General features: G+C 44.0%; 2 protein-coding genes across 2 annotated transcripts in view; both read left to right on the plus strand.

Annotated features, from left to right (window-relative positions):
- pklr (pyruvate kinase L/R) overlaps positions 1 to 922 on the plus strand; it is a 32,895-nt gene extending 31,973 nt beyond the window's left edge. Inside the window, exon 12 of the mRNA XM_063199194.1 lies at positions 1 to 922. This exon is cut by the window's left edge and continues 280 nt beyond it. The gene's annotated coding sequence lies outside the window, so the exon portion shown is untranslated.
- A 16,399-nt stretch (positions 923 to 17,321) lies between these two features.
- Positions 17,322 to 25,000, plus strand: part of LOC134449772 (potassium/sodium hyperpolarization-activated cyclic nucleotide-gated channel 2) — a 43,748-nt gene continuing 36,069 nt past the window's right edge. The window contains exon 1 of the mRNA XM_063199880.1: positions 17,322 to 18,058. Within this exon, the coding sequence (XP_063055950.1) occupies positions 17,322 to 18,058 (737 nt within the window). The remainder of the gene's footprint in view (positions 18,059 to 25,000) is intronic.

A 25,000-nucleotide genomic window follows, 5' to 3' on the forward strand; every position in this document is an offset into this window, starting at 1 on the left:
GTGACATCTCTAGACATTATGATGTCACAAGACTGACTGTGACCTCACTAGACTACTATGTATGCCATGACCAATTAATACTGCTGACACAATTCTGTCTTTGACCAAACTAACCCAGCTGTGACATCACTTAATTGTCTGACTGTGACATTTCTAACTTGATTGTGACAGTCTGACTGTGACCTCACTAACTTGTCTGTGACATCACTAGCCTGGCTGTGACCTCACTAACTTGTCTGTGACATCACTAGCCAGACGGCGACATCATTAGCCTGAATGTAACCTCATTAGACTACGACATTACCTAAAGGAGTGTGACCTCACAATTCTGCCTCTGACATTGCCAACCCCCAAAACACTCTCTAGTCTGACTGTGATGCCACCAAACTGGCTATGACATCACCAATTAGACTGTGACATAGCCTTCTTTAAAATTACTGGCTGGCTGAGAGCAATTTATTCTGGATGGGAAATAGTTCTCTAAATAACTATACTAGGTTACATGTATGCATGGCTCTGACTTGACACCTTTCATCAAAGAGAGTAGATTGGAGAAAGGGGATTCAAACTCCTCCTACCCAATGCAAAGGCGTCTGCTCAAGTTTGGTTTCCTTCTTCTTTTTTTGTGATGTTTGATGATGGTGGCTTGCACGAGATGTGCGCGACTGCCATCTACAGCACAAAGGGGACATTTATTCTCAACCGTAATAAATCCATCAATCACACTGATTGATACCCACTGCTCATTGACTGAGACGAAGGAGGGAACTAACTCTTTCTGGCAAATCAGAAGACACCAGTTGCTGTCTTACTGATACATTGACTTAACTGCCTTACTCACAGTACTATCTGCCTGTTCGCCTGTTGTTTACTGTCTTGTTCAACTCATTTCTTAAAAAATAAATATACTTTTCCAAATAAATACACTAATTTTGAATCTTCTGCAGCACATTATGCCTTTGTGAATTTTTAGGCTAGTGCTCTAAATTAATTTACTTTAATACTTGTGTGTGTGTCTGTGTGTGTGTGTGTGTGTGTGTGTGTGTGTGTGTGTGTGTGTGTGTGTGTGTGTGTGTGTGTGTGTGTGTGTGTGTGTGTGTGTGTACTGTCAAGCAAGTGCAGGGTTCATGACTGGCTGTATGGCAGATTAATTCTCTCTCTCTCTCTCTCTCTCTCTCTGTCTCTCTCTCTCTCTCTCTCTCTCTCTCTCTCTCTCTCTCTCTCTCTCTCTCTCTCTCTCACACACACACACACACACACACACACACACACACACACACTTGAGTGTAATTGTGCAAATGCTTCAGTGCAGTCATGCAAACACACACAGTCTCAGATATACACGGTTGTCTGTAGCCTAAATGTATAAATGCTTCAGTGCACTCATGCAAAGGCACATAGATATAAACACGAATCAGCACTCAAACGGCCTATCACACACACATTCCACACATACGCACAGACATGCAACACCCAATCTTGTGTACACATATGGCACCACACACACTAGGTTATATCTGGCCCCTGTCTTGTGTGTGTGTGTGTGTGTGTGTGTGTGTGTGTGTGTGTGTGTGAGAGAGAGAGAGAGAGAGAGAGAGAGAGAGAGAGAGAGAGTGTGTTAGAGAGAGAGATAGAGAGAGACTGCTGTCAAGATGATGTGTGAGCGCTTCACAACACGTCAGCGGGCACGTCCTCTCAGGTAACCTTGGTAACCGCTGGCTGGACAAGACCAAACAAAGATGCCAGAAGTCCAATAGCACATTAAGACCATAGCTCTCAGCAGTGCACAGCTCAGGGACAGGCAGTTCTCCATCTCACCTCAGAACAGCCCATCGTCTTAATACCGCTACATGCTGCTCTCAACACTTGGACAGCTTAATGCTTCCTTCACATTGTATGGGAAAGATGTTTGTGATGCATACAAACAAATTCAGATTTTGCAAGGAATAAGCTAAAATTTCTGTCCGCCATATTAAAAAGGTACAAAAGTTATCTCATCCTGGCAGCTCGGGTATCGAAATGATTAATGAGACGATGGACACACACAAGGGGTGTTCATGTACAATTTTCACACTGTCTTTTGGTATTTACCATAATTATCATACCCATAGGCATGCACAGATGCTGTTTTCAGGCCAACGTTTGGCAACGTTACGTTCGGCACTTAAGTGCTTACCTGCGAACCACCCGCATTTCATTTCATATTCCTGCATGTGACGGATGAACCTGCCAACTTCCACTTTTCTTCTCAGCTTGCGGAAAAAAACAAGTATTTTTCGGTTCACATTGCGAACCAACCTTCCCATTCACGAGCGCTAAGATATACAGCATGAACACACCGGCCGGTTCATGATGAGGTGCGGGAATGGGAACCGGCACAGTTCTCAGTAAGCCTAAATGCGCCAACTTAGGCACAAAGTGGTGTTAAGGCATCTGCCCCTTAGCCCTGCTTGACAAAAAAAAAACGTTTTGAAAGTTCCTTTTTTGGATTTTTTTTGTCAGAATGTACTGTGGTCCATGTTGGCATGATCATCTACAAATGCTTGGCAATCAAAAACATGTCACAATAATGCCCAGATATAATATATAGTTAGAGCCTAGTAAGGCATCTGGAAGTTCCACATGCCCACCACCCCCCCTTGAACACCTGCCCCTTAAAATGTCTGTGCACGCTACTGACCATATACTGACCAATGCAGCTTAACTCATTGGCTGCCAGCCATTTTCATAAAAGAGTACCTCGGAGTGCCAGAGATTTTTCAGCATTTTGGGCGTTTTTTGGAGGCTCACAGAAAATTGAGTTCTGTGTCTATGTCAACACCATACCTATCAAAACACAGATTAGACGCTCATCTGTCATCAGAAAAAAACGGTGTCTCTCTACCCCTTTCCGTTCTTTCATAATCATCTGTTGAAATTAAGTGGAATTCGCCAATATGCCGCTTTCTAGCCAAAAAGCTGAGAAAACGCCATTTGAAGTAGAGCTATAACAGCAAACATTTTTGCCCATAATGGCATCATCCTAACAACTCCAAACCTATCAGATGCTATTACAGAGTCTTCTGTCATCTATAGCCTGAACAAAAGATCATTTGTATTATCTTTTCAACCTAATATACTGAAATATAACGGGGGTNGACTCGAAAGCAAGGGTGTTTTGGTTTAGTTGCTGGCGCGCAGAATGGATCATGACAGTAGGTGCCCTTAACTCCGGGAACTCCCTCCCTCTCCCTCTCCCTCTCTCTCTCTCTCCAGTCGTTGGAGAACGAACCACAGCTGGTTTATTTCCTCCAGAAATAGGACCGTCTTGTAGGGGAGGGAGGCAGGTATGCAGGCAGCTCCGCTTATAGCTTACTGCAGCTTCTTTGGCAGAGCGGACAATTTGCAGATTGATGATTACTGTCATCATGGTTCTGCTATAGTGATCTTGTCATATATTGTTCAATGAATTTTCTTTTGATAAAGTACTGATCACATATCCAACATTTCACAAGCCGATTGGAGTGGTGAAGGCTAGCTGGTCTGAGGCTAAGTGCAATGCTTTCTCATGTGAGCTGACTGCATCTGACCAGACACAAAGGCTACTCTGTTCCAAGAATCTGCAACCCCCCCTGTCTTTTTTGATGATACAGTAAGCTGATCATACTATACAGATCCATAAAAAATACCTGAAGAATGCGTAAAAATGGTTGACTTACCAAGGCTCCTTTATTTAGGCTTAGTTGTAAGTTGTTAGCAATTTCGTGCTAGCTAGCGTAGGGAAATGTATAGCCAAGCATTCCCAACATCACCACTAGTCCCGTGCATTCTCCTGTTAGATGATATTTTGTAAGCATCATCCTGATGTTGTGTAGGCTGATCACATAATCCAAAATGAAAGGTTGCCACACAGATCATCTCATGGTGTATTTTGGGCAAGCTAGCTACAATGCCTTCTAGCTAGATAGCAACAGGGGGTTGTATTTTGGTCATGAGAGGAAGGGTTTTTTTTTACACTAAAATCAGTAGCCTACCTGTGTTAAAATCAGAGGGCAAGAAAGTAGACTACTGTCACAGGTGCTTTACTTTCAAAAATGATTTTTCTATGCTACTTTTGAGATTATAATAGTAAAAAAGGGGTGTTTTTGTCTTGACATTTCCTCCTGGTCTGAACTAAGCCCTGCCTTGACTGTTCCTATCCTAAGGACACTTCTGCCACCTACAGGAACAGTTAGAAAATGCATAGAGGCTTGGAATTTATACAGAAGATAGGTCAGACTGTCCTCGAGGTCTGGCTATAAAAAAACGCAATTATCGGCGAACGACGTCGAAGGCAGGGGGCGTCACTATTCGAAATGACGTCATTCGACGGCCAAGGCAGCCAATGAGTTAAGGTGCCACAACTACAGTAGAATTAACACATTCAAGCACACTCAGCAGCATCCTACAACCAAAGCAATGCACAGAGACGTATCACCCTCTTATATGCTCTATTTTCTACACCACCTCAGTGAAGCACACACAGGCAGCCCTACAACCTGCACAGCTGTGTGTGCTTCTCAGCACCACATAGCCAAGCCCAGCCCAAAGAAGGAAGACACATCCCACATTTCCCTCTGGATCAATAAAGTTACTCAACTACTCTATGTACTTTGTATGTCCCCTCTTTTACACTTTCACTTGTGTGTGGAATACAAAATGGTTTAATTTGTTAAATCTTCGCATGTGCTTAACAGAGAGTACATCTGTAAAGTATTTCATATGTAAGGGACTATCAGTCATTTCTTTTTGGGGTCTTTTGGGGCATTTGTTAGGATTATGTTACATCGAAACATATGTGTATATACAAACAAGGTAGCCTACTTTGGAATGGTTTTTAAAAAAATAAATGGTCCAAACATTTTTGAATTGCCCTCCCCTTTAGATCAAAGAATGGAATTGGTTCTCCATTATGCTGTATTGAGTAGGGGGGCTTTTCAGGTGACCTAGGCTCGAACAAAGCTGCCAGCGGCTCTGATGTGGAGCATACAATTGAGGTTCAGGACCTCATTCCAGCAAAGTCCAGCCCTCATATCAGCCTTTGTCTCTCACCTCACTGCAGCCCAGTACAGCCCACAGTCATGTCACCCTGCGTTACTAACTGCAGCACTAACTATGAAGCTCAAAGGCAATAATGTGTCTCGCATGACAAATAATATGAATACATTATACCAGAGGTTCTCAAACGTTTTCATCTGGGACCGCTGAAAACGTTTGTCTTAGCCTATCAATGTCATTTTTACATATAACCAGTGAATATGTGAATAACCAAATTATTGAATTATGTTAGCTGCTAGCTATTAACCAGTGGAGTTCCTGTTTTTATGCAAGGTCCCTTTTGTCCGCAACCCCTCCTTCAGTAGGCTACCTCTGCGACCCTTGCCCCCCTGGGGGTCCCGACCCCCAGTTTCAGAACCACTGCATTAAACAGAGGTGAATACATTGTACAAAGTATTTGTGTGTTCTGAATGGCTGAATCAGAAAGTGGGCCAACCTGGCTGCCTGCAGCATCTGCTACTCCCTGCACGCTAGTCTGTCCCCTGGAATCAGCCACACCACTGAAGGTCACGCTGACCTTGACAGCATGAAGAGTACCTGACACCCCCAACCCCTAGGCCCCCTACCCCAGCTCCATCTGCCAGCGTTAACCCTTCTTGTTGGCATGTAGCCAGCGTTAAAGACTTTTCCCAATTTATGCATGGGTTTGCCTCCATTTTTTAAGTGACACTTTGAAGGTAAGGCCCAATTTTGAACGTCGTTGGATAAGTTGGTAGAGTAGGAGAGAGTATATCATTCATTTATTCATCCGAGGGAAATGAACGTGTCCAGTAGCATACATACTTAAATGCAGAATACACAAAACATTACACACACCATTGCACACACATATATTAACCTTAAAGCAAATACTTAGTTACATTTGGCCAAAGCCAAATCTCTCTCTCACACACACACATTTACAAACACACATACAGCTGTGGATGCCATTATGAGTGGCACAGAGCAGCCATATTGTCAAAAGTGAAAAAGTGTCAAGGAGTGTCAAAAGTCACTGTGCATGGTCCACAGAAAAGTCAGGGTCAAGTATCATCAAGTATCAAGTATCCATTGCAATAGACGGGGGTTCACAAATTGCACACTATGTTGAGCTGTGAATAAGGCTGGGAGAGCCGCTGTGCCACTCAGCACTCCCTGTAGGTGCCCAACGCGTTCCGCCTGCCCGATGTGTTCCCTTATGACTTTCACGTTTTAAATGCTTATTTTTCAGCCGTCAGAACATTAACACAAAGAGAGATGTTACATATTTATATTATACATTTACTTTATATCGTTGTTTTACATCAAATGCAGTTTGTCGCTGTAAATAACGTGATAGCCTATTGTGCTCTGAATATTTAGTTGGTTAGCTGACTAGTTGGTGACCTTATTTAGCTTTTCTGTGACGGTTCTATATTATTATAAAACAGAGAGTTTAAAACGCAAACTTCCTCCTACAAAATAAACACTTAAAACGAGAAAGTAAAAAATTAACGGCACAGATCAGGCAATTTTTCTTCCGTATACGTCATACTGCGCATGTGCAGTGCAAAGAGAACACATCGGGCAGGCGGAACCCGTTGGGCACCAACACTAAACTATGAACAATGCTTGTAGTGAAGAATGTTAAGTCAATATTCCATAAGAATCTTTCACTTGGTGATACAAGCACCAAATCTGGTTCACAGGTGCTTCAGGAGCTACTTTCCCAGAAAAGGTCGCTATCCAGGTGGAAAAACAAGATGGCAGCCATTTTTCAAGATGGCCGCAATACAGATATAATACAGATACCGTTACGGAAGTGACAAAAGCACCAAACTTTGCATGGTGTTTCTTTAGGGTATATGCTGTAATTCTAGCCTCGGAGCCCTCGGAAAAAGAAAAACATTCTACCATGTCATATACAATATGTCATGCATTACCTTGTTATTACATGACATTTTACTTAGCTGACAATGTTAATATAGTCCCGAACTCAGCAGAGATGAAGCAAGGGCAGGGGTAGCCTGCTTGACCAGATTGCTGCAACTACAAAAATGTTCATAGTGTGAAAGTATGGGTGAGTCTGTGCTTACATGTTTGACAGCAAATGTAACATTGTGAAAATGTTGAGAAGATTCTTGGTCTGAATTAAAATGAGCATTTCCCACACTAAAACTATGGTGAGAATAGACTGCTGCTAATGCTCGCTCAGCTGCATCTAAATTGGGAAGTATCATTGCAAGGAGATGTCCAAGGTCAGGTTCTCCATCCTCTAATTTCCATAACAGATATTTTTTTATGTGTATGAGAGAGGGTAAAGGACAATACCTCTCCATGTGTATGAAGAACCCATAAGATCACCTAATTCAAAATTTTCACAAGTAGCATTATGTCTATAGTGACTGCATTTCAGTCTTTAAGAATGGCATTACAGATCACTCAATATACATGTAGGCTTTATCTTCAGTTCAAATCAAATGGGAATGATTTCTAAGTAGGTGTTGAGTAAGTAGGTAGAGGTGTGAGAAGTTTTTTTCCTCACCTAGTACTTGTGTCTCAACTTGCATTACAATAAACTCAGTAATGATTGAGTATTTCAATTGCTACTTCAAAAATGACAGCTGATGGACAACATGTTACCTACCGTAGGTCTTTGCCACCTTTAAGAGAAATATCTATGTTAAAAAACAATTCTCATATGGTATATACTATATATATATATATACACACAAAATGCCATATGACTTTTTTAACCTTCAAGATTTTGAGTGGTAACAGTAACATAACTCATTCCCACTAAATCTTTTTGCATCATATTGTACATGACCTCAGAATGCTCTAAATGTTTCAGTTCTGTGTAGTTGTACTGTACAGTACAGTACAGTAGAGTACAGTAGCATACAGTATGGTGCCGTATAGTAAAGTACAGTACAGTAGAGTATAATACAGTACAGTATAGAACACTGCAGCACAGTACAGTGGCATACAGTACGGTACAGTACAGTAGCATACAGTACAGTGCAGTACAGCACAGCAACATACAGTATGGTGCAGTACAGTAAAGTACAGTAGCATACAGTACAGTAGAGTGTAGTACAGTACATTGCAGTACAGTACAGTAGCATACAGTACGGAGCAGTATAGTAAAGTACATTACAGTACAGTAGAGTATAGTACAGTACAGTCCAGTACAGTACACTACAGTACAGCACAGTACAGTAGCATACAGTACGGTGCAGTACAGTACAGTACAGTAGCATACAACAGTACGGTGCAGTATAGTAAAGTGTAAGTACAGTAGCATATAGTACGGTGCAGTACAGTACAGTACAGTGTGGTATATCACATTACAGTACAGTACAGTACCATACAGTACAGTATAGTACAGTACAGTACAATACAGTACAGTACAGTACAGTACAGTACAGTACAGTACAGTACAGTATAGCAGAGTACACTACGCCACAGTACAGTACAGTATAGTCTTGATGACTTGTAGGCTACTTTGACAGCTGTATCCCTCCAAAGCCAATGGCATTTCCACATGTTGTTGTTTAAAGTTTTTGAAAGACTTGAGTGTGTGAGAGAGGGAAGGCAAGCAGATATGTTTTAAACAAAGGACCACACGCACAAATAAAAAATAACAAGCAATCAATAAATTAAGTGGTTAGGTAGCCAACATGTCATCTAAGTTTAAGCACAAAGTAGACCAGAAAACCATTTTGCTAATACATACAATACATAAAGTATTTGTCAATACTGTATGGTGTATTGCACATTGATTATTCATAATTTCCCAAGCATAAAGGCCCCTATCACTCCACAGTACACTTAGGACTTGAGATATACATATCTGAACACAAATCAATATATATTTTATTTTGTAATGACCTTATAGAGGTAAATAATCCAAGCTGACACATGATATGTTCATGTATTATTCACTTGATTGATATGAAAATTGAGCATTTCACTAGGGCTCCTAGGCTTAAATCATTGAGGGGGTCCTAAGGAAGCATCGTGCAAAGTTTCACGCTTTTGTCAGCTCCGTAACAGTAGTGCCCTTTTTGTCCCATAACCGATTCCAATAATATGTATTGTGGCCATCTAGGAAAATGGACGGCCATCTTGGATTTCAAGTGGCCTGCATGCCTTTTCAAAAGAAGTGTGTCTAAAGAGTATCTATGACAATTCCAGTGCTTGTATCACCATTTGAACAGTTGTTTCAGTTGCTAATTCATATCTGCATGGCGGCCATCTTGGAAAATGGCCGCCATTTGTTTTTTCACCTGGATAGCGACCTTTTCTAAAAGAGTAGGGTCTGAAGCACCTCTGAACCAAATTTGATGCTTGTATCACCAAGTGAAAGATTGTTTGAGGTATTTGCTGCACTATTGGTCCACAGCCGAAATACGCAGTTGTTCATTTGTTTTGCCCTATCTAGCATGCAGAGTGGAGGATTGAACACGTCACTAGGACACATCACTAGGCTCCAAAATTGTCTTAACAATGTAACCCAGCTTTTTGTCACTGCTATGATGTGATACTGTAATAATCATGGGCAGTGGGTGTCATTTTCCTCCAGTTTATGAGTGATTCTACGATTCAACTGCGCTTTTAAGTCCATGGATTTTATTTGCCAATTCCACTAACTACTAACTGCATCCAATGATGTTTTGGACATTAGCACACATTTATCTTTCATATAATACAGAAAGTGTAGACATGACATTATTTCCCTCAGCAAGAATTAATATTTAATACTGGTTTTGGGCGTTTTCATGCCGTCCTGTTTTCCAAATGTCAGATTCAGTCTTCATATTAGCGTGTAAAGAAATTTGTTTTGCCCAAGACGATTGCAAATGTTGATTCACAGTAATCATCACAATATGACAAAGCTGTCAGAAAGCCCACTTTCCTTTCCATTATACATGAAATTTGCCATTTTGTGTGTCCACGAAAACTGTGTTAACCGTGTCACGGTCTGAAACCCCCTCCATAAATCAGTAATGGTTTGGTCTTAGGCCATACGAATATCATCACGTGATGTCATAACCTCTTTGGCAGGATATGGGAAGACTTTTTGGTAAGTTTTGAGCTCCATCCTTCCATAATTTAATCCATTCTTTTTCATGTTCTCATAGCGGGAAAATTGCTTGTCAACTGTGTTATCAACATATTCATAAGAATCTGAATTAGAAATCACATGTAGAAAAACACAGATAAAGCATACAAATAGCCTACATGAATTGATTAAGGTGTTGTGGTGGAACTTCTGAGGTCCTCAGTTAGCACAACACCATAAAAATGGCTGAAATGTCAAGCCGTGTTAAGGGCTCTGCATACTTTACGTGCGTAACTTGGCGCATTTGGCGCGAAAACCATTAATGACGTCATCACTTGCGCCAGACTATTCATGCTTATAAACGCCAGTTACGCCACAAATGCAATTCTCTCCGGACCAGCGGGCGTCACTGTTGAGAAAAAGAGAAGAACTGAAGGCCGGCAAGAACCGCGCGAGGAACGAAGAAAGCATACACAATACCACCACCAGTGCTGTCACATGAGTGTGCCAGCTATGAAATGAAATCTTATTGAATATAGAACGGTATATGCAACGCAGAGCGAGGAGGAGGCAAAAACAGAAGAGACGGTGGAATGCCTGTCGGTCTTGTCGTCACACTCCCTCGTTCACACATCCTACCTGCCCAGTATTCATATTAAAACATATACATGAAGTCTAGAACAAAAAAAAATGGTGCGATGGCAGAAGCCTATATGGGCTATTGAAACTGTCGTACAGTGTCTCAAAACAACCCCACAAGAAATTAATGTCGGCTTATTTTCGCCTGGCACGTAGCCAATGTATTTTACATAGGCCTATAAGCGAGCTCACAGTGTCTCACAACAAACCCACGAGAAATTCATGTTGGCTTTTTTTCCTCAGGGACGTAGCTATTGTCTTGCCATAACATTTAACAAGTGAGCTCATAAACAGTGTCTCACAATAACATCACGAGAAATTAATATCGGCTTATTTTCGCCATATCACATTTCACATTTAACATTTTGACGGGTTGGTTTGCCGTCTGTGTCACAAAGGAATAGATAACCAAACACAGGTTGTAGTTCTGAGGAGGTTTATTGCCAATTTGAGGGAAATTGACGCACATGTTTCAAATAAGTGTAAGTTCCATATCTTTCTCACTAGATACTACGTTTTCCCAACGTGTCTGGCGATTTCACTCCAGGAATTGGCCGTAGCAATCTTGTCCCAGTGCTTTCTATTTGCCGTCACCGTGTCGTACAGGTGAGGATACTGCCTGACCCACTCGGTCACCTCTCTCTTCCTCGTTGATCCTGCTCATTCTTCCTGTTGTTTCTATCAGCTGTTTCCGCTTTGGCGCGCGCCAAGTTAGGAAAATCCTCTTGTGCACAACATTGCGCTGCGCGCGGAATTTTGAGCTTGCGCCGGGGGGCGTGGCGCCAATTTGGGTCACGTGACGGCGCGCGCCATCGGCGCGAGTGAGGTATGAAGGAGGTTAGCGCCAGTCACGCCAAGTATGAATCCGCCTTTACCATCAATGGTGTTACAATCAGCTATGACAGTTGAGGAGGAGTATGTTTTTCAAAAGAAAGTGAATAAAGAAGCTCTCATCAGATTTCTTTTTTCATTTTTAATCGCCTCATATCACAGACGTTTGAAATGGCTATTTCACACTGAAGAAGGGTGTAAGCCCGAAACGTCTGTGATGAAGGGCGATTAAAAATTAAAAAGGAAATTTGATGAGTGCTTCTTTATTCACTTTCTTTTGAGATTTGAGTTCATTCATTGACGAAGTTAAGCACCCAGTGTAAAATATAAGAAGACAAGGTGTTGAGCGCGCTTCCTGATCTTTCTACGAGGAGTATGTTTTTGCCAATTTATCTCCATATTGACAGCAGGCTTGTACGAAATTCCGAATGGAAAGAATTTCAATTCAAAATAATGCCATAATACGAACACTAGGTGGTGCCATTACCTTGAATTTCTTTGAATTTAATCTACACCACCCATTGAAAGTACATACAACACCACCACCTAGTGTTGGTATTATGGCATTACTTTGAATTGAAATTCTTTCAATTCGGAATTTCGTACAAGCCTGATTGACAGACAAACAAACAAAATAATTTGTGTTCTAGGGAGATGGGTTTGTCTTCTCTGTTTTTTCTCCTAAAAAAGTGCCGACTTGTTCCCCTGCACTGTTGACCGTAACACAGTTGAGTAACAAGGTTGACTGTTTTGAAAGTGTTTTTGTGCTATTGATCCCTTATGTGTTGGAAAAATCCTATGAACAGACACTAGGGATTATCTCTGGAGAAGGAAGTCTTGTGTAAGAAGGGTGACTAAATTCAAATCAGATGTTACAGGGATTTATAATGAAAAATGTGTCAGTCTGTATCACAGTGAATCATAAAATCCTACTTATGTAGCTCAACAATCACATGTTCTACATCAGTTGCACAGATTAATGACAACATTATTGCTAAGGGACATAAGCACTTTCAAACGTATGTTGTTTCAACTCTGTAGTATTTTTATATATGTTTGAAATTACATAATATTTGTCCATAACACTGTTGACAAAATAATCAAGCAAATGTTCGCTTTCATTAGAGTATTTATAAAATGATTTAAGATTAAGCTTGGCAATTTGTTTGTTTGGAAACTTAAATATATACACTATGTAAACATCTAGGTCATTTAGTTGAAAAAAAATACTGATAATTGACATTTTGCTTTTGCCAAAAGCGCAGGCGAATCGTAGAATCACTCATATACATCCTTTATCACAGGTATTACTGATTGGGTCTATGAGGCCCAAGCCATCCATAGGCTATGTGTAACCTGTATATGGCTTTGGTTTATCTTTCTGTGCATGATGATGATTCATAATGTTGAAACTCTCCAACTCCCATTGTCATTGTGACACAGCACTCCACAGCACACAAGTGAACACTGCACACAACGAAATTGCATTTATGCCTCACCCGTGCAAGGGGGCAGCCCTCAGTGGCGCCCCATGGGGAGCAGTGCGGTGGGACGGTACCATGCTCAGGGTACCTCAGTCATGGAGGAGGATGGGGGAGAGCACTGGTTGATTACTCCCCCCACCAACCTGGCGGGTCGGGAGTCGAACCGGCAACCTCTGGGATGCAAGTCTGACGCCCTAACCGCTCACCCATGACTGCCCTTAACCTGATTGACCCGATAATGTAGCTTTACACAACCTTAGTTTGATAGAGTATGGGGGTTTATACTGCCCTACAATATCAGAACGCAGTATCTTGAAAATGGTCGAAAATGGGTTTAGACCTGAAATTGGCTTTAAAATACCTTCTTTTTCTTGTGTTAAAATTTTTTGGCCCAACTTGGTCCCGTTTCGGAAAAAAACGCAAAAAACTGATTATACTGCGCTTTTTGGTTTTAGGAGGCTACGTGTTACTAGCCAAGAACGCAGTATAATGCGAATTATACTGCACTTCTCCATTGACACCGTGGTTTTGGTGTAGACAGTAATACCACAGCAGAGCGCAGTATAATGATTTTTCAGCTAAAAAGTAATGAGAATGTTGTTTTTTTTGCTTTTTTCTTGCGTGCATAAATTTTCACCATAAAAAAGTATTATATGGAAGTGTCATCACCACTTTACCTCCAACACAGTCGCGTGGACAGAAAGGAAACTTTAAAGCCTTTTTTCTCAGTTTGGCATTTTGAATTATACTGCGTTCTGAAATTGTAGGGCAGTATAGACCTACCGACTGGACTGGGCTCGTATATGGCATTTTCCCGGTGGCCCAGTCCTCAGGGCCAATGCTTTTGTTTTTGGGTTGGTATTTTTTTTTTTTTTCAATTATTCCCTTAGAGATGAGTCCACAATTTAGAAGGGCTGCATCCTATACAAACAGGACTGAGTCCAGCATACTTATAGTAGGCCTATAAGGGGTGGAGGAGGTGTGGAGGGCTGGTCAAAATTCCCAGGCCGATTTTGGTCTCAGACATTAAGCCCTGATGACGTTTATGTACCAGCGTCAGTAGATGACTCTATACATCCTGCTTTTGTGGGGTCAGGTGTGTTATACTACCACCATAGCGTATGAGAATAGAGTAACTAGTTTGATACTACTCTATGGGGGCTTGTACACATTTGTAAATATGCAGGAAGTTAACTACCTGCATGAGCAGGCTGTATACATCATGGGGTCAGATGAATGTGCTGTACTACCTTATGTTGGCGTACTGTAGATGCTCCCACGTGTCTAAAAATAACCCGCTCAGCCAGGGCAAGTGCTCAGTGACATCCCTGCTTGATCTCTGCCACTGTAGTCTGAGGATGATCACTGCTGAGTGTCAATTTTTTTATTCCAAACAGTGTCCACCCCAGGGACACTGTGTGTGTGTGTGTGTGTGTGTGTGTGTGTGTGTGTGTGTGTGTGTGTGTGTGTGTGTGTGTGTGTGTGTGTGTGTGTGTGTGTGTGTGAGAGAGAGAGAGAGAGAGAGAGAGAGAGAGAGAGAGAGAGAGAGAGAGAGAGATTAATTTTAAATTCTGGGAGCTTTCCTTCAGCATCAGTCCTTCTGTCCCCTAAATAGTCTCAAATAAAGTCATCTTAGTCCAAATATCGTTCAACTGTGTGTGTGTGTGTGTGTGTGTGTGTGTGTGTGTGTGTGTGTGTGTGTGTGTGTGTGTGTGTGTGTGTGTGTGTGTGTGTGTGTGTGTGTGTCTTAACACCCATTCGTCTTCATCTGCTCCTGACGCACTGGCCATTTCCTCCCTGACTCTCCGTAAACAACACGATTTGTTTGATCTTCCATCCAGCCCCACAGCCACTGCATGTCACCTGATATCTAAAAAAATATTACTGACCAGACACGCTTAGTTCACATGGGCTATTTGACTGGAAAATTATGTTGCTCGGAAGCACTCAAAATGTCATTACTAAAAACATCTGTCAGACAACCATGTAAATCAGTTTATGGCGGCTTTACCAGCCACGTGACGGGCAGGGCTTTTGTGATTTTTTTTTCTCTCGTTGTGACTAATTCGCTTCTCTCCACGTGCCAGCCAGGTGCAGCCATCATAGCAACGCAGACATTATTGTCTGGCTGTAGTGAGAAGGAGTGATAAGTGCCAACCAGCAGATACAGTAGTTGCTCTCTCTCTCTCTCTCTCTCTCTCTCTCTCTCTCTCTCTCTCTCTCTCTAAACTAATTTAGCGGCTCCCTGATTCTGTGTCTGTCTCTCTTCCAACGCCCTGACCGACGCTGGCTGTCACTGTCACTCTCAGGCACATGGAATTTCACTGGCTTTTCTTTTCTTCTCCTTGGCTTTCCGCTATCAACTCGTCCTCTTCAACCTCTACGGTACCCCCTCCGCGCGTCCGGTCGCCCGTTTCCACCTCCCCTGGTGCCGCGCTCGATTCCCCGGTTGCATTGGGTGAGAGTGTTGATGACGCGCGAGCCATACCTGTGCTGCTGCCGTAGCTCTCTTTACCGGGGCCGGGCGCGCGGCCTTGGGGACGGGTGATGTGATGGGGATGCGGCTACCATGGCAACAAGCCGTTTAGATTCAGACAGACCTTTGTGAATGTATTTATTTATTTATTTCATATTCCGTTTGCGTGTTTGCGCTCCCTCGCCGACCGGCACTAGAGCGACGAGTGGTGTTTCTGAAGTAGCGTGGCGTGGCTGGTTGGACTATTTTATCTTTTGCTGGGATATTTTCAGAATTCCGTAGAGAATTAGAGGCGTATTTTAAACCCGCGAGCAACAAGTTGGGGTCGCACGAGACAATCCAGGGCTGTGACTGTATCTTATTTCGGCAACAGTAGTTTGGAGCTCCGTTGTGTTCATATTTGACACAAGAAAACAGCACATGTGTCGGCACGGTAGTGAAACGAGGTTTTCAACTATGCCAAGCAAGAAGAGGGAAGACGTCACTTTAATATAACGCTGTTCAGCACGTGGACAGCATGGGGACAGCAGATTCCACTCGGTTACCTCACAGCGTGTCTTCCAAACGCTGTCATCTCATCGCCGGAGAGACCTGACACTTTATTTATTTATTCTTGGTGAGGTGAGCGAAGCCCTGTTGCGTCTGTGCTCCGGTCACGTCTCTGGGTTGTCACCCTGTACCTTAGAGTGACTAGACGGATGGATGGATACACACCTTTCTGGCGGTAACGAGTGGCTGAAATATATGGGAGCTTCACGTCTGTCTCGTCTGTCCTTTTTGTGAGCGCGTGTCTGTGTGAATCAGCGTGCGTGAGTCAGGGCGCGTGTGTTGTCAAGGCTGTGTACGTGTGTCTGTTGAAGACTACCCATCTTTTCCGACGCGACCAGAGCGTCCTTGTCATTCCTTTATTAATGTGCCCGTACTTTTCAAACTGAGCATTCCTCTAAAATACTCCAACCTCTTTCAAATCGTTAGATGTGATAACATGACATTAAAGTATTGTCGATCGAAGCAAGGTCAGTGGCAACAGCTATAATTGTCATTCAGGGAGATCCATATGCGCCTCTACGTGATCGAGCGTGGCGGCAGGACCAACATGCCAGGCGTCAGTGCGCTTTGCTCGGCAGGGATGGGGAGAGGGTGGGCCTACAGCAACGCGCACAGCTCCAAGGACAAACTAGAGGATGAATGATGAAAGGTGACCGGAGAGGACAAACGGCTTAAGGGGTTGCAAAAAAGAAACACTTCCGTTGTTGATGTATGTATTTATTTTAAACGAGGCGATTCCTCTGCAATTTTAATTGTCTGTCTCCAAGGGCGTACAGAGGTGTGGAGGACGGTAGAACATGGGCACGTGCGTTAAGGCAGGGCGGAGGTGCGAGGGCGCCGTGTGCGCGCGCTTTTTTGGAAGCACAAAGGAGAACTCATTTGTCTCTGAAGAAGTTTAGTCTTTTACACCACATTGCAATACAGTTAGCAGAGGCATTTATTCAAAGCAACCCTCAAAACAGGACAACGATATTGACATAAGAGGACGTAATCAGCAACAAACAATGTGTGGGGAAAATATAATGCGGGAAAATAGACAGTTTGCAGGAGTGCCTGATCCACTAAAGCACTCAATGGGTCATCTGTGATACTCATTCACTCCCCTGCCCTCCCGGCATTTGTTTCTGCTCTTTCTACCACTAACTGCTACAGCCTGGGCAACACGTGCTGAGAGACGCCAGGAAAGTGAGAGAGGGAGGGAGTAAGGGAGGGACTGCGTGACCCCCTGCCCGTCACGGACATGGATGGGGTGGGGGGTGGAGTAGGGGGCCCTGCCGCTGGTTCCACAGCCGCCGGTTCCGGCTCTGACTCCCGGCCCATCACCCGCAGCGGAGACTCCAAGCGCCGCAGCAAGACCAGCCTCCCGTCGCCCGGCTACCGCCTATCGCAGGCCTCGCTGGAGGGCGAAAGGGCGGATCCTGGGGCTGGGCCCGTGCCCGGTCGTAGCGGTGGCCGTCGCCTGTCAATCATGTCGTCCTCGGCCCGCGACCGAGACGGCCTGCCCTTCCGCCCCGGCACTGCCGGGGGCACCCCCACCACGCCCATCCCGCTGCCCCCTCCCCCAGCCCCCTCCGGGTCGACCCCGGCCGCGGCGCCTACCCCGTCCTCGGCCCCCGGCACCGTGCAACGCTCCGTGGGCTTCGCCTCGCGGGCCGCCCTGGCATCCACCTCCTCTGCGGGCACGGCCACTGGGATCATGGTGGTAGCCGCGGGGCCCGACACCACCACCACCACCGCGGCCGGGACCCCTGATGCCGTCCTGGGGGGCCTGGGGGGCATCATGGGGGGGCTGGACGGGGAGGACTACTCCTACTCCAACCAGTCCACCTTCATCCAGAGGCAGTTCGGGGCCATGCTGCAGCCCGGGGTCAACAAGTTCTCGCTGCGCATGTTCGGCAGCCACAAGGCCGTGGCTCTGGAGCAGGAGAGGCTCAAGTCGGCCGGAGCCTGGATTATACATCCATACAGTGACTTCAGGTAGGGGAGAGATCACACACACACACACACACACACACACACACACACACACACACACACACACACACACACACAAACACACACACCTGGATTGTAATATCCTCAAATTCAGGTAGGAAACAGCCAATGAGAAAAGAAGGGGAGTGGGAGGAGGCAGTCAATGAGAAAGAGGTCTGGTGGCGAGAAGAGACAAAGAGAGGGAGGTCTGGAAGATGACAGAGGGGATGGAGAGGAGGAACGGAGATCAAGGCGGAGGACTGAACGAGAAGGACAGAGACGTGCGTGAGAAAGAGGGAGAAACGTGTTCTATTGCTCTGTCCTGTGGAAATGCCGTTGGAATAGCAATTAGGTTCTGAGAAACACTTAATAAGGGGTGACGGCACAGATAAATGGCATCTGCGGATGAGATCACAGGAGTCAGACAGACAGACAGATGGACAGACATACGTTTCAGAGTCTGACAGATAGACAGATGGACAGAAATACATAGAGAGTGAGCCAGACAGACACAGAGAGACAGACACACAAACAGACAGACAGAGGATTCAGACAGACAGAATAGAGACAGAAAGACAAACAAAGGTAGACAGACATACAGACAGATAAAGAGAGAGACAGATGCATAGAGCGACATGCTGATGGTACGATAGATACAGTGGACACATATATGGTTACATTGTTTGTTATTTGACACGGGATAAGAGGGTGACAGGACGATAGGTGTGTGTGTGTGTGTGTGTGTGTGAGTGTGTGTGCGTGTGTGCGCGTGTGTGTGTGCGTGTGTGTGTGTGTGTGTGTGTGCGTGTGTGTGTGTGTGTGCGTGCGTGCATGTGGTGCCTGAGAGACGTGAGCTGGACGCGAGGTTAATAGAGGTCGCATAGGATCATGGATAATGATGAGGAGGTGAAACACGTAGAGAATGGAGACGACTCAGCTCAGGGACAGAGCTCAGGAGTTCAAACCGGAAGAGAGGAGAGGAGAGGAGAAGAGAAGAGAGGAGAGGAGAGGAGAGGAGAGGAGAGGAGAGGAGGAAGAGGAGAGGACAGGAGAGGAGAGGAGAGGAGAAGAGAGGAGAGGAGAGGAGAGGAGGAGCAGAGAGGAGAAGGCAAAGGAGAGGAGAGGAGAGGAGAGGAGAGGAGAGGAGAGGAGAGGAGAGGAGAGGAGAGGAGATGAGATGAGATGAGATGAGATGAGATGAGATGAGATGAGATGAGAGGAGAGCAGAGAGGAGAAGGCAAAGGAGAGGAGAGGAGATGAGGAGGAGGAGAAGGAGAGGAGAGGAGAGGAGAGGATGGGGAGAGGGGAGAGTGAGGAGGACAGGAGGAGAAGATGGACAGAGCTCAGGAGTTCAGATCGGAAGAGAGGTGGAGGAGTGGAAAAGAGAGAGGAGGAGGAAGAAGGAGAGAGAGGATCAGATGAGGAGAGCAGTTTAGACAATAAGAGAGGTGAAAGGGATTAAAGGAGGAGATGAGGGCAGAGGAGGAGAGAGTAAGACTGATGGTGAGAAAGAAGGAGGAGTTGAAGAGAGGAGAGAGGAGATGAAGATTTCAGACCCTCAAGAGGAGGAAATGAAGGAGGAGAGGAGAGAGGGGGAGAGGCGGAGGAGGAAAAGAGTTCAGGCTTCCAGAGAGGAGACGAGGACAAGAACATGAGCATAGAAGAGGTAAAGAGGAGAATGAAAGGAGGTGAGAGGAGAAGAGAGGAGAAGAGGCGGGAATGGAATGAGAAAGGAGGGAGACTGACAGAGAGAGAGAGAAAGACAGGAGTGATGAAGAGAGGAAATTACATAAAAGAGAAAGAGAGAGTGGTAGACAGAGAGAGTGATAGAGAGTAGAGAGTGAAGGATTATAGAATGAGAGGAGAAGTGAGTGATGAAGAGGAGAAATGAAAGTGATGAAGAGAGGGAGAGAGATAGAGAGTGGCAGAGAATAAAGAAGGTGACAGAGTTGTACATGTCATGTTTTGGCCTCTCCATGGACATGCTGGTCTCCCTAAGAAGTGGGAGGGATGGAGACAATATTGATAGATAGACAGCTACTGTATGAGAGTCAATGGTGATGAGTTGATCAGCTATAACAATCAATGCTGATAGATAGACACAGCTATGAGGGTCAGTGGTGATTGATGGACTGCCATATGAGGCAGTGCTGATGAGTTGATCAGCTATGACAGGCAGAAGGGCTGGGCGATGTGACAATATATCTCGCTATTGTGATAGGAAAGTGTTTATCGTGCCCTTTCTCCTTTATCGTTTCTATCGTGATGAACTCATTTTATCCATTATTACAGCTAATCAATTCAGTATTTATTTATTTTTTAAATGTGTCTTCACTTTGCACGCTCAAAGTTCATATCGCTGTAAAAAGAAGAATACATTTCTTTTTTAAATGTGGTTTTACGATACAACACAATAGTGAGAAAATAAAGAGAATAACTGAAAACATACGTAAGTGTGGTATATCGTGATATATAGTTATCGTGACAGAAAGTACTCCATATCGTGATTATATAGTTGTATCTCCATATTTCCCAGCATTAACAGGCAGTACTGATATACAATAATGAGAGTTGATAGATAGGCCAGATATGTGTCTCAATAATTATGCTATTGAGGAGACCGCTATGAGACTCTGAAAATGTTGATTTCTGGGCGTGGCTTCATAGTATTAGCTGCTCTATATGTTTTGGCCTAACTACTCTCGAAGATAGAGAAATAACAAATAATAATGTAATAACAAGTAATATTTTGCTATAAGGGTGTATTAAGTCTATCCGAAGAACAAGCGAAATACATCAAAGGCAGGGATAAAGAAAAACGTCAGAAGGGAAGAAATGTCGTGTTCATAGAAAATGGAAAGTAAAACGGTTCCAGGAGGTAAGAAAGAAATGATGATGAAGGGATCATACATTTGGAGAGGGCTTAACGAAAAGAGGGAAATCGAGAGATGAAACAGAGAAAGAGGGGACGGAAGCTGAAAATACAGAGAGAAGGAGGATTAAAGAACTTCAGAGGATTCTTGGAAGACACTGTGAGTGTTTTTAGAACTCACTTATCCTCTGGGGCTGAGGTGGAGCTCTGGAAAATATGATGTGTGTGTGTGTGTGTGTGTGTGTGTGTGTGTGTGTGTGTGTGTGTGTGTGTGTGTGTGTGTGTGTGTGTGTGTGTGTGTGTGTGTGTACACCAGAGAGAAATAGAAGGGAGGGGGGGCTCATTATCTGCTTCATGAAATGTGCATATGTTTGCTTAGTTGATTTCTCACAGGGCTTTATTTAAACTAAGGGCAGAGACTCAGAGTTTTATACCTGAATATATCTCAAACTAATGCAATGACGTTTATTATTAGTCCTAATTTGACCTAATGTGATTCAGTAGGCTATGTGAGGCAGGTGGGCAGGTACTGCACAGCTAGGTTTTATTGAGCACTTTGAACATCTTTTTAGACGACTTCATAGAATATCTGTGTTCTGTATTTCTTTTTAATATTGGAAAGCATCTAAATTCATAAACATGTGTCATTTCTGTTCATATGGTGTTGGTGTGATCAACAAATTATTTGCTAATCATGAATAACCCCAGAATGAAAGGAATGTTGGTGCAAATAGAACTGCCTGCAACAGTGACCCTAATTACATTACGACAATGATCAGGAATAAACAGAGAAAACATTGGAGAAAACCAGTTTATTGTCGTTTACAAGAAATCTGTCGGTTGCATGTGTTCCACTCAAGTGTGTGACACTAACCAGGAATTAAAAGCTTGTGCTTGGCTACGTACTAGAATGTCAAGAGCCCAATAATAACCTGTTTAAGGTGTTTACATGTCTCGAGAAATCCATTTATTAGCCAAAAACCTACCTGTGAGAATCGGATTTCTCATAAACCGATTACTGCAATAAACCGATTATAATAAACTGTTTATTCAGTTTATATGAGCACTTCAATAAACTGGTTACTCCAAAAACCTGCTTATAAAAATGGTTTATTGATGTGCATAACAACGCGCTCATTGTTGCTTGAAAAATAGGAAGTGGTACCCTGTAGCACCAGAATGAAGCCCATGGTTAATCTACTTTCTCATGAAGCGGTTAGAGCAACGCTAAACAGCTGTTTTGTATACTGCTGCCTAAAGAAAATAGTAATAAATCATAAAATAAATAAATAATGAAATGATCATTTTCATGTAAAACCCATACAGACAGGAAATGTGGCAACTGGGTGATAAGCGGGATAGCAGCCTTCGAGGTGTCCCAATATCAAGGTAAAATGGACTTTGCGGAAGCGAGCAGCGTAGCCTTCGCGGCCTGTTCTACGCCTACGCCTCGGCCATAATTCCCTTGATATCGGGACACCTCGTGGGCCGCAGTCCCTAATGTGTGGAGGTTCAGGCACTGGTCTGTGATATCCATATCTCATCCCTGACTAGGTGTGGGTTTTCCAGGGCTGATGTATGATATCCGTATGTGTGGAGTTGCAGTTGGTGATGTGTGATAGCTGTATCTCATCCCTGTACATGTCTCCACACAGGGTGCCTCAGAGCAGCTCTGTCTACATCCATCATTTCACATGATCAATGGCCTTCATGATTGGGCTGACACATGGCATGATGGATAGGGGGGCAGAGAGAGAGAGAGAGAGAGAGAGAGAGAGAGAGAGAGAGAGAGAGAGAGAGAGAGAGAGAGAGAGAGAGAGAGATGGAAGAGACTGTAGGAGAACTGGAGCAAATGGGTAGATAAAGAGAGGGCCAGAAAGAAGAAAGGGGGGAGAGAGGAGGAGAAAGGGTGGAAGGAGAATAGGGCACCGTGACAGAGGAGAGAGTGATAGAGTGACAGAGAGAGAAAGTGATGGAGAGTGTTCTCGAGAGATGGGGGGGGGGGGGGGGTATGGCGACAGACAGAGACAGAGAGAGATGGTGTCACCAATGGAGAAATACAAAGAGAGTGGGGCGGGGGGGAGAAAGGGGGGAGGGAGTGCTGGACAGAAAGAGCAAGGGAGAGAGAGATGGTGACAGAGAGATGGTGTTGGACACAGAAATAGAGAGAAAGAGATACAGAGAGAGAGAGAGTGAAATGGTATTGGACAGAGAGAAAGAGAGAGAGTGAGAGAGAAGAGAGACAGAGATGGAGAGCGATCTTGGACAGAGAGGGTGGGAGACTGAGAGAGTGGCGGGGAGGGAGAGACACCAGTGCAACCTCTGCTGGCCCCTGTGAGCTATATATAAGTATGTCTTGAGCAGCGTGAACCTTATTTTTAACAGCACAGCAGCGTGAGAGTCACTCTCCTTTCTCCTCTCTCCTCTCCCCGCTGCTCACTGAGGAAACGTGTCACCTACAGTGCAGTGCAGCATCCTCTCTCTGGACTCTCTCTTCATTACTGTAATATGGAGGCATTTTATCAGCTTATGCTTTTCATATTTGAAGAGCTCTTTTCCAAAATGAGATATATCCATTTTATAGAATGTTGAGAAATGGACATTTTTGTATTGGGCATTCCATTGAATTGCATTGTAAAATTAATTTTATAGAGGTTTTAAAATTATGTTCTCAAAACATTTGAATGGCAAGAATTCACACAGAGATGATAGGACTTCTTAACAGTCAATTCCAATATTAAAATGCAAAAAGTCAAAAATGGTGTATATAGCGTTTTGGAAAAGATCTCTTCATTTAGTAGGCTAGGTCTTGATGCTATGAAATTAGGCTATGTTGTGATCTTTTCCAACGTACATTTTTTAAGAGATTTTACTATTGTCTTTGGTTGTGTATGTGCATGTGTGCACTTTCTCATGTGAACCCCGGAAAATTGGCGCCGTGCGGCGGCCTCCAGAGCTGGTGTGTGAATGTGGGAATGTGTATGTGCATATGTGTATTTTGAAAGCGCTTTGAATTCAACATTTGTGAGGCTGCGCTATATAAATAGACCTACATGTTGTATTGTATTGTGTTGTATTGTATATGTGTGTGTGTGTGTGTCAATCATGACACTCTTGTATTGAGTTAAGTAAAATTGTGCTGTACCATATGTGCATCTCTGCTAGTGCCGTTCATAATATCTTTATGCCCCATTGTTCTTGTGTGCATGTGTGCACGCGTACTTGCATGTGTGTGTTCAAAGTTATTTTGCTGTGGTGACCTTGAAAGAGTTAAAGCATCTTCTGTCCAACAGAACAAAGCATGATCTGATTCCCCAAGCACTTGGCCTACTTCTCTGACGAGCTTCCATCACACACACACACACACACACACACACACACACACACACACACACACACACACACACACACACACACACACACACACACACACACACACAGGACCACAATCACACACACTGGACCACACACACACACACACACACACACACACACACACACACACACACACACACACACACACACACACACACACACACACACAGGCATGGATGTGTACACGCAGACACAAAGGCATGCACACACACACGCGCGCACACACACACACACACACACACACAAACACATGCACACAAGCACGCACACACATACGCACACACAAACGCGCGCACGCACACACACACACACACACACACACACACACACACACACACACACACACACACACACACACAGTCACACACACACACACAAACATACACACACACACACACACAGTCACACACACACACACACACACACACACACAGTCACACACACACACACAAACATACACACACACACACACACACACACACACACACACACAGTCACACACACACACACAAACATACACACACACACACAGTCACACACACACAAACACGCACGGACACACACACACACACACACACACACACACTCACAAGCACAATCCAATACAAAACCAATATTACAGTAATATGTAATCACAGACTTCCATCCCAGGCCGTGTATTCAGACATAACACCTGATAATTACATTTCTGTTCATAA

Source organism: Engraulis encrasicolus, chromosome 5 (assembly GCF_034702125.1).
Source record: "Engraulis encrasicolus isolate BLACKSEA-1 chromosome 5, IST_EnEncr_1.0, whole genome shotgun sequence".
Classification (NCBI taxonomy): Eukaryota; Metazoa; Chordata; class Actinopteri; order Clupeiformes; family Engraulidae; genus Engraulis; species Engraulis encrasicolus.